The following is a 19537-nucleotide window of genomic DNA, read 5'->3' on the forward strand; positions in this document are numbered from 1 at the left end:
CTTCAGTCAGGTGAGTGCGAGGGCCTAGACGTACAAATACAACAAAACACATTTCGCAGCGTTTGGGTGGTTGTGTTTGGAGATTTGAGCTTTCCTGGATATTCTGCTCCCTGCCTGCAAAACAAAGATGGAGAACAACAACAGATATATTGTTTTTTTTTTGGGCAACGGTCGTCATCTGTGCGGCGTATAGCACGAGCACGCGGTGTCATACATATTCCGATTAGCGGATCAGGCCAAAAAGAAGTGAAATTGAATAATGAATGCCTTTGAAGCTCTTCCTTTCTTTTACACAGACACATACACTATTCTGTTTAGGAATCTCTTTCCCTGCATCAAGGTCTGTTGAGCCCACAGCAGAAAGCGGATCAGCACCAATGTATTCATTAGTGTCGGCATCTCTGATACATATATGAATGCATGAAGACGTCGCCCCTGTCAGGGAGGCCTGAACAGTCCTGTTGGCCTTAATGAAGGAAGATCATGTAGAGAGAAGGGAGGACCGTGCGAAGACGGAACAAAAAAAGTGTGGTAGATAGTGAGGGGGCACGAAAAGAAAGCGGAGCATAAATATTTAGGGCAGTTCTTTTCTCACTAGTGAGAATTTTGCAGGCATGGGTAGTTTGCTCTCTGTGCGTTAGGTGCTCCCTCGCTCCGACGCTCAAAGAAGATCAAGAAGACGCCGACGAACTGGAAGAGAAAAAGTTTCGCTTCATCCATCAGACACTCCCTGCCTGCCTGCATGTATGTTGTTTTCTATTTACACACACATATCAAGGGGCGGGAGGGGTTTGTGTGACGCCCGTGTTTGAGTGCTTCCAGTGTTGTCTTATTGATTTGCGTCTCCAGGGAAGAAAACTAATTTAGCTGCCGGCGCCAAACCAGCATGTGTGTCCGTGGCGTGGTGCTGTGATTAAGCGTGTGAGCGTCGGCTCCACACATTCGTGTGTTTTGTGATCACACATGGGCCAGTTCGTGTGCACCTGAACGCAACAGTTGTTTCTGACAGGGACGGACAGTTTATTGGTGAATGTGGACAACAGACTCGGCTCGGGGAGGCCTGCAGCTGACAGCCACCGCCTGAGGTTTTCACAGTCACAGTTCCCGGAGAAAAGAAAAGAATAAATGGAGGAATAAACAGAAGGCAACTGTGCCTGAAGCCAAAACATGTACAAGGAAATACAAGAGCGAGTTTAAAACGGGGATTAATGGAACATGTTTACACCATTTGTCTTGATGGGCCGGGTCTACCCAGGGTAATCATGTTAGGCTGTGTGTGTGTGTGTGTGTGTGTGTGTGTGTGTGTGTGTGTGTGTGTGTGTGTGTGTGTGTGTGTGTGTGTGTGTGTGTGTGTGTGTGTGTGAGTGTGTGATTGGCATTTTCCTTACCTATCACAGTGAGGTGTGCCCTTGCCTCCGCAGGTTTGGCAGTGCTGTTACTAAGCAACGCTTCACAAACATATAGCCCGGTGTCAGAAGACGTGGGGGCAGGAAAAACGAGCCGACGCCCACTGGTCAGCCGACGCCCGTCCCGTTTCCATGACACCGCGAGGTTGTCCACCGGTCTGAGAGGAGGAGGAGATGAGGAGAAGGAGGAGGAGAAGAGAAGAGAAGAGAAGAGAAGAGAAAAGAGATGAGAAGAGACGTGAAGAGATGAGAAGAGATGAGAGAAGTGTGGGAAAATCGCAGAAAAAGCAAAAGAGTGACAGAAGGCAATTACAACATATTAAATCCATCAGTTTACGTGTCAATGAGGCAGGAAATGAATGATGACAGCATGCACATCAGAGCAGTCAGCTCCACTCAGCATGAAGGAGCTTCAGTCAGTTACTGGGGATGTTAAGGAAAGGGACAGACCGAGTTTTCATGAAAAAGGAAATTCTGTTTTTGGATAAAACAACAGCGAAACAATTCTTTTGAGACTCTGTGTTTGTGTGTGTGTGTGTGTTTGAGGAAAAAATAGCATTAATAAGGCAAAACATCCTTTCAATTGAAGCTCAATGTTTTTGGTGCATTTTCATGAAATAATCCAATCCTTACAGGGAATCTGCATTGAAATGTTCAACTGACTTACAAGGAAAACAGATGATTATGTCATAATCAGCAGCTGGAACTCTCTTCCAGATGTGTTCTCTTCATGCCAACATAAGCTTTACTTCAATTATGGGATTTGTCTGCACAGTCTCTCTGACTGGGGCTGTGGATCAGGAGTAGAGTGGGTCGTCCACTAACCAGAGGGTCTGTGGTTCAATCCCCGGCTCCTACATTCCCCATGTCGATATATATGCATGTAACTGCACGGTATGAATGTGTGACAGTGTTGATGGCATAATTGTAATGTTGAGAGCGTTGAGTGGTCATCAAGTCCAGAAGAGCACTTTACTAAATACAGACCATTTCCAGTTTTAAAAGAAAGCCAACGTTACAGCTCAACAACAACAAGAAAGATTGACGAGTCCACTACATATAGGATTTATATGATTATTATAACAATTAAGTTTATGGTGGAGACGTTTTTGTAAAACTAAAGCTCCAGAAACTAAACTGATGATAACAATAGAGAAAGCATTGGAGTTGTCTAATATGTTATCAATATTGCTTTCTGTCTATTTCTGACTACATATTTTATAATTATGATTATTAGTATTGTTATTATTATTATTATCACAATTGAATTAAGCTCAGTTCAACTAATATAAAGCTCAATACTATAAAGTCAGACTTTCATTAGGACACAGTTCAGAGTTCTCCAGCTGCTTCCTCTCTCAGATGAAACACCTGGAGGTAAAAACAAAGTCGAATGGAAAAACTTTTTAAATTCACTGCGAGGCAGATATGTCAGGATTCTAACTTGCTTACTCAGCGGATCCTGTCCACAACAAAAGACTCTGAAAGTGAAAAGCAGATTTGGAGCTCTTGATATCAGGCCTACTGGCGCTGCCTGTTTTCACTCAGACTTCTAATTATTTTTAGTTCTTTTACCAGGACGGCACTGGTGTGTAAGACTGGATGACTTGATGGTTAATGGATCTGGAGAGGAGATTTGATTTCTTACTCCACATTCTTCCAAAACTCCAATGGTAAAGTTTGTCTCTTGCATTTGTTCTCTGGCTACAGAATTATCTCTGTGGACTATTCTTCAGCGGCTGCCTCTCTGATATCAGAAATGGTCCCTGAGGACAGGATTGTCCCCGGTAGAAGAAATACAGGAGACGCTGTGCTGATTTGTCTGCAGCTGTCAAACCAGTACAGCAGCTTTACAAAGACCAAATGATTCGGTGTTGAATGGAAAAAAAAAGTCTTGTTTGACAACAGTTCTCATTTTTCTCTCTTTACCTTAAGTGCCGCCCACTGGTCAAGTGCTCATAGAGAAACAAAGGGACTTCTGCTCCTAGTGAACTAGCGGCCTGATGAACTCGGACTAAATAACTCACAGTAACAGAAGAGCAGAGTTTCTGCAGGTTTAAACGAGTCAAGTAGGAAACATATGAAGGAATATCAGAGTCTACAAATTCTATATTACTTCACCCCATCACCATAATTGAAGATAAGGTGTATTTGCTGAGCAGAGAATAACCCTTAATATACTACGTTATCTCACAAACTGCAGGGACAGTTGGTATTCATGGTCTTTCACTGTACTGCAGGACCGGAGTGGTTTTAGTTTATCAGTTATTTATTCGTCTTATTGGTTTAACAACAAATGGTAAAAGTTGTATTTGTATATAGAGCTTTATACCACTCGAAGCTAAACAGTACAGTGTTTTGCCATTCATCCATTCAGTGGCACAGCCATCAGGGGCATTTTGGGGTTCAGTTCTTGCCCAAGGAACTGGGCGGTACGGGGAAGGGGTGGGATTGAACTGCCAACCTTCTGGTCAGAAGATGACCCAGCAACACAAACAACAGCGTGCTATTCTGTATTGTCGAGAAAGGACTACAACACACAGAATCAATAAAAACTATACATGCCACTGGCTGCGTTTATCTGTTCAAAGCAAGTGTTATTTTTTTAATCAATCATTGTTGGATATAAAAACATGCGTCTGTGAGCACGTTAACACAGATGGAATTTTCTGTGTATGAACTAGGAAGCAAAGATTCTTCCATCAGAATCAATGAATTCACAATGAAACATAACAAACATAAGCAAGTGCTACAATTCCATATAACCATGCTGCATTCACGTCAACCCTATGACTAACATATACAAATAAGAGTCTGTTCACAATGTGTTAAAGACAAGTAACAGAGGGATTAGAACTGAGTTACTAACAACTCTTCTCTTATTGGAAACCTTTCCAGAATATACACTTTGACCTTTGTCCTCATGAGCCAAAGAGTCCTAACGAGGCGAGACGAACTTTCTAAGGTCCAAGTTAAAGTCAAGGGTAATGTGTGTGTTAGTTATGGATAAAGTTTGGGCAGGAAAAGAGTTAGAATGTGCACAATGAATTGAGTGTGTGTGTGTGTGTGTGTGTGTGTGTGTGTGTGTGTGTGTGTGTGTGTGTGTGTGTGTGTGTGTAAACAGTATTTGGCATGAGCCTGTGTAAATTTGTGGGTTTAGCTTCTCTGCTGACTTCTGTTTAAGTTAACTTGGTGGTGTGTGTGTGTGTGTGTGTGTGTGCGCATGTGTATTTGTGCCAGTGTGTCTATACACTAATTCTGGTGGAAGAGAAATGCTGAGCAATGAGTTTATGTGGTGTCCTCTAATTGTCCTGGAAGAAAACAGGGCTGTCGAGCGAGAAAAGAATTATTCAATGCTTGTGTGTTTATGTGAGTGAGCTGTGTGTGTGTGTGTGTGTGTGTGTGTGTGTGTGTGTCTGTGCGTTTGCATAAAAGAAATTTACCTGGCATTAGCAATGCACTCCAGTGTAGCCTCACTCCCGGCCACCACTGTTGTGTCTTTAGGTCCAATCACAATCGCTGGAGCCAAAAGCTCTGACTCAGGATCTGTGACAGAGAGAGAAAATATGAGAGGTAGTTTAGCTCATAAATCACACTCGTGCACACACAGCAGCACACTCTGGAACTCAGTCCATAATAGTCGCACACACACACACACACACAGACACACACACGCTGCTGTACTTTTTTCGTGCGCGCACAATCTTACCCTCGACTATTTATCATGATACTTTTTCGAGCAAACACCATCACAGTGTCCACAGTGAACACATTTAGCTTGATTTGAACCCTGAGCTGTTTGTCTGACTAATTTTAGAACCGAGCCAAATGTTAAACAAGCGGTTCTGCGGGACAATGGGATGGATTCCTGCCATGTGAGAAATGTTATTCGGGAGTCTCTCAGGATTCAGTCTCCGAAGATCTGATACAAACTGCACTGAGCTTGTTTTAATATCATTGAAGCAGCATTTTACACGTCGTGGCTAAAAGCGTTGCCTCGACTGAGACTGTGCTGTGACGCAGATAAACTGAACCTTGCTGCAAAACAGATGGAGCAAATCGTCTGCACCCTCCAGCCGTCAGTGGGTCAATACTCCCTCTTGTTGTGTCTTTCAGTTCAAAGCAGAATTGTACCAAGTAACAAGTTTTTTTTTCCTTTTGTCAGCGTTTTTTTTGGAGGATGCGGCCGGTTAGTGTTCTGGAATCATCAGGACAAAAACTACACAGATCAGATTCCTGTTCAACCAGGTGATCGACCGGTACAGTGAGACGACTGAAGTCTTTGAGGCATCCAGACTGATATGAATGAGAACACAACATACAAGATTAATACAACTGTAGAGTGTGAGTCTGGATTGACACAAACAAATTCACTCAATAGAAATATCAGGATTTCAGTAAAGATCCATTTAAGACTGTTTAAGACCATATAAATATTTACTATTATATCAAATCTTCAAAGCTTACGTCAGTATTTCCCAGTACAATAAAATCATACCTCCAAATGATAAAAAATAATTGAATGACTGCGATCTAAAGATCATTTACTCATTTTAAGTTGTTTTTAAAATCAACATATGGCAGTTGCATGACAAAGACCTTTCCAGCACAGATGGGAAGCTGACTGTGTTTGCAAAGGTCTGATTGAACTGAATAACTTCCTGACGCACACATACTCCCACTTTTATTTTATGCATATGTGTTGTATCTGCTGACAGACAAGAGAAAATATGTTAGACTTTTGTTTAGGAAATTCAAGACAATTCTAAAACCTGCAGTGGTTTTTATCAAGGACACAGAGTTGAATGCTTTTAGGACTTTGCAAGAAATGAAGAAATGTACATTGTGTAATAATGGTGTTTTGTATGTGAGGAGTTTGGTATAAGTGGAGTAGAATTACAGACTATTACAGAATGATGGTTCATGTAATTCTTCCTTATAAACATAATCATTCTTTGTCTGAAACACACAACGGAACAGGGTGTATAATAAGGTATTAGAGACCGTGTGTGTGTGACAAAAGATTTACGAGCTAAAAGGTGTATTAGAGAGATTTGTAGTGTGTGTGTGTGCAAGATTATGATTGTGTGTTTGCAAAGGATTCATGAAATGATATGACCCTTTCACAAGTAAAAGCAAACACTTGTAATGTGTGACAAAAATAAGTATAAGTGTAAAAACAGAAGCACGTTCCAATTAAATAGTTGATACATGTTTTTTTATACTTCTTGAAGCCGCCACTTGACAGTTATGTTTCGTGCCTGTGTACGAACATCATTGAGTTTCTCATGCATACGAGATGAATATGTAGATTTCCAATGAGGGAGGAGTAGAGAGTACACATTAACAGGATAGCTCTGATAGGAGGTGGAGGAAGCGGGATGTGAAGAGAAGAAATGGGATGGGGGGGTTGGGTGAGGAGCAGCTTTGATCTCTCCTTTGAAGGGAAGGAGGAAAAGGTGGTAATTGACTGTGCTCTTTATTCCTCTTTCTCTCCATCAACTCTTTTTGTATCAGCGAGAAAGAACAGAAAAGTCACATCGCACTGTCACACGGAGTAAGACATGCAGGAACTGTGAGACAGGTAAATGACAGCACACACACACACATACATATACCTTTAGTTCTGTCTCTGTGAGGACACTCATTGACATAACACACACACACAACCCAAACCTCAACCATCACAACTCAAACTGGTCCTTACAAAAAGAGAAGTGCAAGTACACACTCTCCCACTCAACTGTCTCGACAGAAGTGAAGTCATTTATGGAAAACGAAAAAAGGAACAGGAAGTAATAGTCTCAGGTTCTCCCTCTCTCTAAATTAAACACACACACACACACACACACACACACACACACACACACACACACACACACACACACACACACACACACACACACACACACACACACACACACACACACACACACACACACACACACACACACACACACACACAAACACACTTGCAGAGGAGTTGTCATTGGGACTCTGCATTGGCTTCCATTCATGGTGGACAGCCTAACCCTAACCTCACCAGTGTTTATGCTGTAAAAGGTGCAAAAGAGGTAACAAAACAAGTGCAGACACACACACACACACACAAGGTAAGAACTAATGATGGGTGGCAGTGGAGGGTACTGGACAGACTGGGAGACATGCAGAGAAAGAAGTGGAGTATAGAGTGTACATTTGTCGTCCACTGTTGGGAGCAAAGGTCAGACGGGAACTAGTGGCCGTCAGCGCAGCCTTAACGGCAGCAGCGGACGTGGATAATGAGCCCAACCTGTTAACTTGGGCCGTGTGTCCGAGGGGAGCAGACGGACAAATCAGCAGAGCGGCGAACACCGGTGTGACAAAGGAGAACATGGAGGAAAGAGAAAAGGGCTCAGAAGAGGGAAACAGGGTTTATATGCAGATACGAGATGCGAAGGGGGGACCGTGCAGATGGTCTTCTTCTTCTTCCTGGAGTGACAGACACGATAGTGGAAGTGGAGGGGAAAGCAAAACGCCATATGGTTGTGTGATCCGCACTATTCTTTCTCTCTGTCAGTGCGTGTTACACCCTTTTTCCTCAGAGGGGAATCTCCAGCATTTCATGTTCATCTATATCTCACATCCCCTTCTGCCCGTCTTCCCTCTCGTATTCCCTATCATCCACTTAGCTCCTCCTTTTTGTTGTCAGGGATTAATTAATTAATCTTCCTCAATTTACACAAGGAGAAACATTCAAACCGCCAGACAGTGTTAATGTGTGTGTGTGTGTGTGTGTGTGTGTGTGTGTGTGTGTGTGTGTGTGTGTGTGTGTGTGTGTGTGTGTGTGTGTGTGTGTGTGTGTGTGTGCTGTGGCAGCTAAAAGGCTCCCTGTAAAGACTGTCCAGAAGTTTAATCTAACTCTAGTGGATTCCTCATTTAGCAAATGAGAAACACCATGTGGCAGAGAGTAGGAGTGGAGGAGGGGAAGGAGGGCAGAATAAAAATTGTAGGGTTGTAGCATAAACGAAGTGATAGCACAACAACAAGTCGGGGCTGAGGAGCTTCATTAAGGAGCGAGGGCTGATTAAACGAGGAGCTTAAAATAAAAAAAAGGCTGTTTAAAAATAAATCAAAAGGGATGATGGGAGAGAAAAAAGTACGTGTGTATGTGTGTGTGTGTGTGTGTGTGTGTGTGTGTGTGTGTGTGTGTGTGTGTGTGTGTGTGTGTGTGTGCACGTGGCTCATAGACTGTACATGAAGATAACACGTCTCCGTTGTGCTTTTTATTTTACTTGGAGCCAGAGTTTGCAGACGTAGAAATGATCGTAGAACTGCAGTATCGAGGTCACACTGATACACGCGCTCCGCTAGTCGTTACTCTCAGCTGTCAATCACGACGCTTCACCTCATTTTTATTGCATCAAATAAGTAAAACTAAATGCACATGAATACAAATGAGTTTGATACAAACTTTTTTTTTTTTTACTCTGGTCAGTCTTTGGAATTTGGTCCATGTCCCATCTGTTAACATGGAGCAGGCAGGGTTTATCACCAATACCGCAGCCAGCCACCAGGGGGTGATCAGGAGGATCTGGGTACACTTTTGTGTGTTTAATGTTGTATCTTTATATACAGTTCATGACATGGCTTGGATAGTGTCTGACTGATACTTATGCAGAATATCGATATATAACCTATATTATATAACCTATATAAACATAGAATTTATATCTTTGGAACCATATATGTAGGGTAGTTACTAAATGTAGCCACTAGATAACACATCTAATCTGTATGTTGGATAGAAAATTTGGTACTAAGGATATTTTCTCTTGGTTTCTCTCCATTAATAAAATGCCCCAAGACCTTTCTCCATTAAAAGGACTTTTCACAGTGCAGTATATTGGAAAACATTAATGCCAGTACAATATATCTACTGGGCCTTAGAGGTGGATACACTCCTGCACCACAGAGGCAGTGACACACACTGCAACATTCAAACGCTCTCGTCAGTGCAATCACTGCTGATTGACAGTCAAGTGCTGCTGAGGTGACACAGCTGTAGAAGAGTGTGAGCGTGTCAGTCAGGCGGAAGCAGAAAAATCCCAAATTAAATCAAGGACGGGAACGATGAAGGAAGAAGAAGAAGAGGAACAAAAAAAGCAGGGCTGGTAAAAAGGATTGTTGCAGCTTTAGGGCAGGAAGGAGATAGAGATGGATAGACAGAGAGAGACGGAGGGAGAGAGATGAAAGGCTATTCCATCCACAGATTAGAATGTAATCCCTCTTTTGAATGGATTCTCAGATTACAGCTTGTTCTGCTATTAAATGTGCCAGTCACTCCACACTACCTCTGGTGTCAGCGCGCGTGTCTATGTGTGTATGATCTTTCTATGACTGTAAATCTGTGTGTTTTAAGCTTTTGAGTCAAATCTCCGCAGAGACCTCGAGAGCAGAGGGATTGGCCGGGGGGGCGAAGACACACACACACACACACACACACACACACACCTCCTTCCATGCATATACACAGACACACACACACACACACACAGCCATTCTCACACGGGCAGACTGGTGTTAGCTGACTGTGTATTAATAGAGTTGTCAGATATGTGTCCGCAGAGTCCACAGCCAACTAACACATATCACACTGAGGCCGCACACACAACAAGAGAGTGAAACGGCTGAAGAAAGACAGAGGAGAGAGAAAAGAGAGAGAGAATGACAGAAAGGAAGGGCACCTGAAACGAGAGGTTCAAGAAAATGGGAAGTTTCTTTTTTTTTTTCAATAATTTAAAGAGTTTTTTTGGAGGGTATACAAAAATAAATGGAAAGGAGAAGGTGATAATTTGCTGATCTCTCTGGAGAGCACGCCATGTGTGTGTGTGTGTGTGTGTGTGTGTGTGTGTGTGTGTGCCAGTGGGGCGAGTGTTTGTGTGTGTCACTGAGCTCATTAATGCTTCATGCTGACAGCTAAGTGTCATCGTCTGACTACACTTGCCTTAGAATGCCAATATAAAACCACAAGTCAAGACATGGCACATGCACACACACAGTCACACACTCACACACTCACACTCAAACAGACACACACACACACTCAAACAGACACACACACACACACACACACACACACACACACACTTAGAGCAGAAGATCCAAGCCCCAAGGGGAGACAGACACAGACAATGGGGAAGCAGCGAGAGGACTGAGAGAGATGCCCCATTTTAAATATTCATCTTTTCCTTCAGCTGCCAAAGCCTCTATCTATCTCTGTCATCATGCCACACAAGTGATGGGAGGAGGAGATGGAGAGATGGAGGAAGGAAAGAGAGAGAGAGGGAAGGAGGAGAAGAAGCGGGAAACATGTGGCGGTAATGGAGAGGCAGAGGAGGACTTAAGCTCTCAGGAGTGCTCGATGATTATTTGATTCATTTGGAGTTTTATATTAGTTGCGATGTTTTGGCTCGATGATGAAACACACAATGACATAATGAGGTAACGTTTCGTCATCTCTATAGTAAAATAAAGGTATTTGCAACTGCTTCAAATCTGCAAAGACACACACACACTTATTTAGATACAGACATAGCCTATATATATATATATATATATAGAGCTTGTACTTCTGAATATATGCTCTGCACCTGCCAAGACACATTTTACAACAACAGACAGAACCACTGCACCTATGCTGTAAGTCAGCAAATTCTAAAGTGGGTGACGTGGCAGCCGGGGGGGGGGGGGGGGGGGTGAAAGGCAAAGCCAAAGTTTTTAATATCTTACCATATTAAAAGACATTTACACAAAACTTAAAATCTACAGTATCTCTAAAGGCCTTTGCACACTTTTTTCCATGCAATTAATTTGAAGGTTGTTAATGTTTTTCAAACCGACTTTCACATCATCGTGTTATTGCAGCTTTTTTATTTTTCGACCCAGTTCGAGGTTTCCAAGGTTTCGCTTCTGAAATGTGTGAGAAATCATCCGTGTTGTTGACAACGTCACGTTTTGAGGCTGTAGTCATAGTAGAACAACTTTCTCCTCCATTCAGTCTGACATGAAGTTTATTTGTCGATTTATTTACTATAATTGTCTATAGCCATAGTTATTTATGTCTTTAAAAGTCATGGATATGATGCGGCCGACTTGAAGCTACGATCAAGCAACTGGCGACCACAGCTGGGACTGTTACAAACAAACAGGACCTTCCTCAGTCAAATTAAACACTATCATTTTGTGCCAGCTGTTGCCGCAGTTCTTCAAACTGTTCAACAGACGAGAACAAACACGTCCTGAAGCCACTGAGATGCAGTTTGACCTCCTGAACCGAGCAGTGGAACTCTCCACGTCCGTCTGTCTGCGTCAATGCTTGCTGTATCCTGGTATGTCGATTTTATAATTAAGGAAAAGGACCAGATCACCGTCGCTGTATGTTGATCTCGTCTTAATTTTTCAAAGTAGCTGTTTTATCTTGATCCTAAGAATCATTCATGAACGTTAATAGTCAGTCGCTGTTTACTTGTGTCACTGTTCGAAAGTGGAAGAAATTAGTTAGAGCTACTTCACTTATTGCTTTTTTTTAAGACAAGTGTGTCTCATCTACTCTTAAGAGACAGAACTTCACTCTTAAGCCAGCGAAGATATATAAATACACTAAGTTCTCTCTGTTTTAAAAAGTTTGACAAGCACTGCTGCAAAACCATCCGGTTATTTTACTGTATATTCATAGGTACAGGCTGAAAGCGGACTGACCTTGAAGGTTAGAGGCGGCTGGCTGAAGGTTTTTCTTACTAGCAATGAGGCAGAAACACTGAAACCCGGAATAGTGGAACATCTTTTACAGCATGCACCCACGACCACTGCCAATGTGACCTTCAGCAAAGCACTTAGCTGAGCGGCCCTGAGCTCTGACCTTCCCCGCGGAGGTAGAGGGTCACAGGAATATTTGTCTCTGTTAAGAGAGAAGGAGCACGAGAGAAAGAGCAGGGAAAGATAATGTAAATGTAAATGGGTTCTTTACCTGTTGACCCACGGTTCTTCTTGCCGACTGTCCATCAGCCGGAGAGAGCGAGATGAAGAGAAATGGTATGAAAGGGGGGAGATAGAAAGTGGGGAGGAAAGGGGAAAACAGGAGAGATATCATTTAGATTTCAAGTGTTTCCTCCGGTGGCGGCAAAAACACACATTTAGCAAAATACACATGGAAAAAGAATCAAAAGAAAAACACAAGCTTTTACAAGACAGCGGCTCTGAGCTGTCTCTGAACTGAGGAGGCAAACAGGAAGAGGAGCATCTTCCCTGAGAAGGAGGAAGAAGAAAAAAAACACAAACAAAGACAAAAATCAAGAGACAGAGAAATGGATGAGAGGCAGGAAGAGGGAACGCCATGTTATCACGGAGTCCAGAGGAAGACAAGCTGTTAGCGGCTCATCCATCAACTGCCAGCGACAAAATGTTGTCTCTCATTCACTCTTTTCTTCTGGCCTCTATCATCTCTCCTCTGCCTTTCTCCCTGTGTTTCTCATAAGTCTGGTGCGAGCAGGACTGGAGGCTGTGAGAAAATGATGGCATTGACATTCTACTGGCAGAAAATCTACATTCACAATTCATCTATCAATACACTACCCCCCTCGCACTGCTGTACAGCCACTGAGCCACTCACTCAACACTTGAATACTGTGTGTGTGTGTGTGTGTGTTTGTGTGTATGTGTTTGGATCTGAGAGTGTGTGTGTGTGTGCGTCAGGGACTTAATTTAGATTCTGACGTAGCGCATCAGTGCAAAGTTCGCTCAGTATGTGCAACACGCATGCACACACTCACACACTCACACACACACACACTGTATGGGACACGTGATGAAGCGTGAGCGAGCCAGCTGACGAGAAACAGGGAAAAAAAAGCTGCTTCAGTATAAAACTGAGAAAAGCTAAAGAGGAGGGAGAGAAAACTTTGGCAGAATAATGAGTTTCGATGTTGTTTTTTATTCTTGTGGATGAATCTGTTCATCAACCTCAAATCACATGGATTTCTCAGGTTGAATAGACACTAGCATAGAAAGACACAATGCCCAGATTGATCGTAAACACAGCTAAAGAGACCAATTTAACTAGAACAGTTTGTGCTGTTCCGTTGCCGTACTGGGAAGTCTATTATTTTGGAGAATTTGGAAGAGGGTCACGCACACAAATCCAAACAGACACACACAAAACACCGAAACTCGCAGGCTTTGGTCTGGGGGGCATACGACTGTGGGTGTGTATTCAAATGAAGTGTCATACTGAGTCATCTTCAGTTACGAATGGGAACAGAGAAACAATGGGGACATCGGGGGAACAACAGAGAAACCGTGTGTGTGTGTGTGAGTGTGTGTGTGTGTGTGTGTGTGTGTGTGTGTGTGTGTGTGTGTGTGTGTGTGTGTGTGTGTGTGAGTGTGTGTGTGTGTGTGTGTGAGTGTGTGCCTTCACAACACAAATCATCTGATGTTCGACAGGTTAAATCCACTAAACACATTTTCCAGTAACTTTCCCTCCCGTCATTGTTGTCGCCGAACCTTTGAAAAGCCCGTGATCATCGCTGTGTTTACTGACGCGCGTTTTCACAGCAGATAAAATATAACTGCAGCCGTACAGGTGAACACAGGCTTCCTGTTTCATCTCTACACACAAAACACTCCACCGCTCAATATATAGATGAAATGAGATGGATTTTTTAAAATACAATTCCAGCCGATGTGAAAATATTAGTGTGTGTGTGTCTAAGTGTGTCTCAGCCTTGAGTATGATTTGTATTCATGAATTCACTACTGTGTATTCAGTGCCTGAAGGACCTACAAACAACCAGGTCACAGTGTCCTCTGTGTGTGCTCACTACAATGTGTGTGTGTGTGTGTGTGTGTGTGTGTGTGTGTGTGTCTTTGCGTAGGTCTACCACAGGGAATTAGTACAGTATTTGTGTTGTGGATGTTTCTCCGTGAAACAATCCCACATGCCGTACCTGATCTTTCCGTGTGTGTGTGTGTGTGTGTGAAGGTGGTTGTTGCTATGTGTGTCATGTCTCACTCCTCCAGCTGAACTGTGCAGGTGCTGACCTCCCAGTCCCCAGCCGCCGGTCACCTGTTTGCTGCAGCGCCTCCGCACCCTCTGTGACTCAACACCTCCTCCCACCTTTCACACACACACACACAGACACACACACACCTGCCGGGCCTCCCTTCCTCTCTGCCCTCCATCTACATACAACCAGACCCCCCACCCCCGCGCCCCCAGCTCCACCTTACCCTCACTGATAATCTATTCTCCTGTTCGGCTTCGCCTCGTTCTCCCCCGTCCGCCCACCTCGGCATCCACTGTCACATTTCCCCCGAGCGAAAGGAGACTTTTTTTTAGCAACACGTTTGAGTCGTTTCTTTCTCTCTCTCTCGGCTGTTTTAAAACCAGAGTTCAACCTCAGAACCCTTACCACTCCAATTTACCCTGTCAATCTCACTCCCTCTTCCCTCTGTTCCTCCCCCTCTCTCTCTCTCACACACACACACATGCACACACACACACACACATGCATGCACACCTATTTGAAATTCATATCAATGGCTATACAAATGTAACACTCCAATTTCCAACCCTGACACATTCACAGAGAAACACAAGGACTCTGGACCCCACACTCACTCTCACACACAAAGTTGTGTCCAGTAAAATAATAAGCTGACTGGAGAGTTGACCCCAGACCGCAGAGCAATCCCTGACAGACCCCCACCATCAAATTTCGTAGTCAATGTGCTTCCTCTCCTCGCACCCGGCAGTCTGGCTCACTTTGTAAATCTGACCAGAAGTGAGGAGAGCTTTCATTTAGACACAGTGTATAAACAGCAGCGAGCAGGTTTACATATTAAAATGTAGATTTCATACAAGCCAACACTCTTCCTCCAGGTATTTGAGCCATATCTCGTCTTTGGCTCAGATTCCCCTTCCCTCCATAAACGTGCGCTGTGGGAAGATTACATCCTCCTGCTGTCTGCCTGTCCGAACCAAACACTAGCACCGGTTGACCTTTCCAATTTACCATGTCAATCATGTCCACACACACACACACACACACACACACACACACACACACACACACACACACACACACACACACACACACACACACACACACACACACACACACACACACACACACACACACATGCACGGACAGATAGAATGCAGAGCCCACTCTCCCATATACGTAGAAGTAAAAGTTGGTGTCAATCATCCTTGTTTGAATCTCAAATGTCACCAGGTTTTGACATTCTCTTTGCTCACCGCCTAAAAGAAAAAGGTTAGCATACACCTGACTTTCTCCTCCTATTTTTCATTTCTCTCTCTCGGCAACGTCTCGTTCTTCGGGAATCTAATTCGAGCTCTCTCTTCTCCTGTTGCATCCAATCTCTTTAGACTTGTTGGTATTTTCTCTGTGTCCAAAACAGATGTAGCACTCAAATCTGCACTTGAGATAAAAAGCCACCAATCCCTTGTTAAGCATTACCTCATGAGTCGAAAACAAAGAGCGAGCAAATGAGCCGAGGAGTATAAATGTGCCAGTGAAAGGGATTAAAATAAACAAAAAGCCCCCAAAAAGGAAAGAGCAGAAGTACAAGGGAGTTGTAAGAGACACATAAAACACGAGAGTGCCATGTAATGAAAATGGGAAAAGAGATGTGCAATTCCCACTGTGAGCCTAATGACGGCATGGGAGAGATCTCACATCATTTACAATTCAAAGGAGTGTTGCTTCCTCAAGTTTTTTGGCTCTGACACAAGTCGCCGCATTCGTACTCGTACATTCCCATTCAAGTGTTTGAAGTCCTGTATCGGTAATGATGCCCCAACTGAAAAAACGCACGTCATGTGACCACTCCCCCATGTGAACACGGAGCATATTGTCTACTCTTCTTTACGAGGAACAACAATGGTGAAAAGTAGGGCGAGGGATTTCTTTTCTTGGACCAACAACAAGGTGGAGATATGAGTGTTTTTACGACATATCGCCTTCCCACTGGTAATCGAGTTGTAACTGATAAGAACCAATCAGGAAGCAAAAGCGGCGTCAACATGTCCTTTTTTGCTTGAACATACTACAACGCTGATTCTCTGTTTTAAGGACTCCGGAGTAGTGAGGACGGTCAGAGGGAACGTAGCAGCAGCGATGTATTTTAGAATTAAAACATGGTCGTGTGGATGTAGCCTCAGAGAGCCGGACTGTGGACTCGGACAAAACTTGGAGGTGCTATTCGGACGTGGGTCAGGTTCCTACTGCGTGTGACTATAATCATGGCAAACATCGGGCTCGGGTCGAGTTCATACACAAAAAACTGAATTATCGGTTAAGTTTTCTATCTAGTTAGGACAGATAATTGCTGCCTGAGACTCTACAAAGAGAAGTGGAGGTCTCTGATCCTGCAGGGGAAACAGCATGGAGGACAAGGTGGAGGGAAGGTGAAGTCAAACGTGTGCTTTGAAAAGTCAGTAATATGGCGCAGCTACACGTGTGTGTCCCCCTGCACCTCAGTTACCAGATGGAGAAGGAACCACAAGTGACATCAGGAGATGCATCATTGCTAAATCACGTTGCCGCAGGGTGATCCCCAATCTCCCACTCCTCCTTCATAGTCACTCCTTCTTCGTCTTTATGCCTCCACCTCCCTCTAATCGCTTCACTCTGTCCCACGGACTCAAAGCACTGTGTCTAAGAGACCCTCAGCATAACTAAACAGGCGCACATAATAAGAGGATACTGAATTTTTAAGTGCCTCCTTTAGAAACGAGTGGTTTTCTAGCACAGCCTCCACTGCTCCCAGTGCAGCCTCTGCTTTTGACACAGTCCATTCATTTACTACAGGCCAGCAAATCTAGGGACGAGGCCTGGAGGAACGTGACAGATCAATGGAGGGTTACATGTCCTGGCATTTCCTCGGGCACTTCCTTGAAGGCTAAGACACTCGCTCACAAACTCACAGTCTTTGGAGCAGAATAAAAACATCAATACTGTACTAAGACTTTACTGATGCCCTTTGGGGAAACTCCCTTGAAGAGGCTGATGCTGTGTGATGCAGCAGTACACTGTGTATTCTTACTTATTCTTATTATCTACTACGTTTTGCAGTTAGGACACATTTCATGAGTAATACTGTCAGAGATATATGGTGACTTCTCCTTTGACAGTCGAAATTAGTGAAACCTAAATGGATTTTTCTTTTAGCTTTGGTCTGCATCAAAAATGTGACTGTTGTCACAAAATCCTTTTTGGAGCCAGATATGGATTTTTTGGGGGCTGATGCTGTTACAGATATTTTAGGGAGTAAAACATTTCAGACATCAATATATTGGTGGATATACTTATTTAAAAAAGTTGTAAAGATATAGTTATCATTCCCTTATGATAAATAAATGTAACTGAGGCTTAAAAGTTTACAGTTTGATCATAAACTTTATTATGAATAAGCATAAATAAATATATATGTATGTTACTTTTATTAAGAACATATTTTTGCCCAATACTGATAAATCGGTCAGGCTCTACGTCCTTTATAAACCAACCCTCCAGAATACAACATGAAACGATGCAGAATAACTGGCAAGATAACATAATGCTATTGCTAATACTGTCATATTTACCATATACAAACAATACTCTTTACAAATACAATCTAAATACGATAAAATAAGATAATCCTTTATTGGTTGTCACTTTGCCAGTTATCCCTCGGCCATGATTGATTCACAACCTGCCGGTGATAAGGTCGACGCTTGTTTATTGTTCTGTTACACTTTCATAAAAAAACAAGATGCCAGTGTATTTAAATTAGCTTCTTAATCTATTTATATCGTTTCAAAACCATTTAGGATCCATTCATCTCACCTAGCGACGGCCTTGAAACTGACACCGGACCATCTAACACAGATGGAAAACCAAGACAACACGAGACTGAACTTGTGCCATTGTTGTTTTCTAAAGGCGTCTTCAGTCTAAATGTTTGTTTCAGCAGGGATCAGATCTCAATTTAATTACATTCAGTTCACTCCAACAACAACAACACAGCGAGGGCCTGTGTATTCCAGTTCAGTGGGTAACAGGACAGTTCAATTAACATCACTGCGAATACAAGACGCACATGGAGCCCATCACACTGACAAGGGGGCAATAAATCACCGAGAGCCCAGGACTTCAAGGTCTGTGTTACAGGGGAGAAAAATATCTTTGAGATTATTTGTCCTGAAATGATTTATAGCGCCTCCCGTAGGCTAATAATAGGATTGCTGATAGAATTATTGAAACGTACGAAAGACAGGACACTGAGACACACACAGAGACAGACGTTACCAACATCCACACATTTTGTTCTTTGCAGCCAGGAAGGAGAAAACAACTGAGTGAGAACAGACGACAACATTCTTGGCAATAGTTTGCATCAAGATTTGAATAGTTGCAGGGATTAGGCCACTGACTATTTCCTGAGAGAAATGGAGTAAAAATGCATTTTTGGAACAGTAGTCATGGAGGAATCATTTTTATAAAAGGATAAACCACTGTAATGTGTGTCACGGTCAATATGATGTGAGAAACAACACAAAATGTTTGTTTTATCACACCAAAACACAAAGCCCCATAATAGGAAGCTTTATATGAGATAATAATCTCCAATTAAATAAGAAATAAAAACAAATAATAATAATTAAAAGGTGATTTTATGGCATTGTTTTGTTTACAGCTTGTTTTACTTGTGGCTAGTTATTGACCATCTGCAGCTCTGATGTGTTTTTTAAATCAGGCCAATGCTTCACATGGGTCGGGGCCTTTTTCTGAGAGGAGCTGATTCTATTGATCAGATTAACTCACACAACCTCTTTGTTTTCTTCTAATAACTGAATAAACAATGCCTCAAAAAAGCAAAGAAAGAAATTGAGGCAAATCAACAAATAATTGTCACAAGTATCCTCGAGTTTCTCACCTGCAAATGTTTTCTATTGTCAACATTGTACCAACTACTGACACACAAATATTAAACTCTGTTGCTGAAACAAAGAACAGCCGATTTCATTCTCACAATCTCACCCATGTCCACATTTATCAGTGTTTTCAGTGTCTTTTACGTCCGTG

At 42.9% G+C, this 19537-nt stretch overlaps 1 protein-coding gene across 1 annotated transcript in view; it reads right to left on the reverse strand.

Annotated features, from left to right (window-relative positions):
• Positions 1-19537, reverse strand: part of LOC117765011 (protein sidekick-1-like) — a 231940-nt gene that overhangs the window by 77303 nt on the left and 135100 nt on the right. Inside the window, 3 exon segments of the mRNA XM_034591217.1 lie at positions 1389-1564; positions 4850-4952; positions 12415-12441. Of these exon segments, the coding sequence (XP_034447108.1) occupies positions 1389-1564; positions 4850-4952; positions 12415-12441 (306 nt within the window).

Source organism: Hippoglossus hippoglossus, chromosome 1 (genome assembly GCF_009819705.1).
Source record: "Hippoglossus hippoglossus isolate fHipHip1 chromosome 1, fHipHip1.pri, whole genome shotgun sequence".
In the NCBI taxonomy this organism is placed as follows: Eukaryota; Metazoa; Chordata; class Actinopteri; order Pleuronectiformes; family Pleuronectidae; genus Hippoglossus; species Hippoglossus hippoglossus.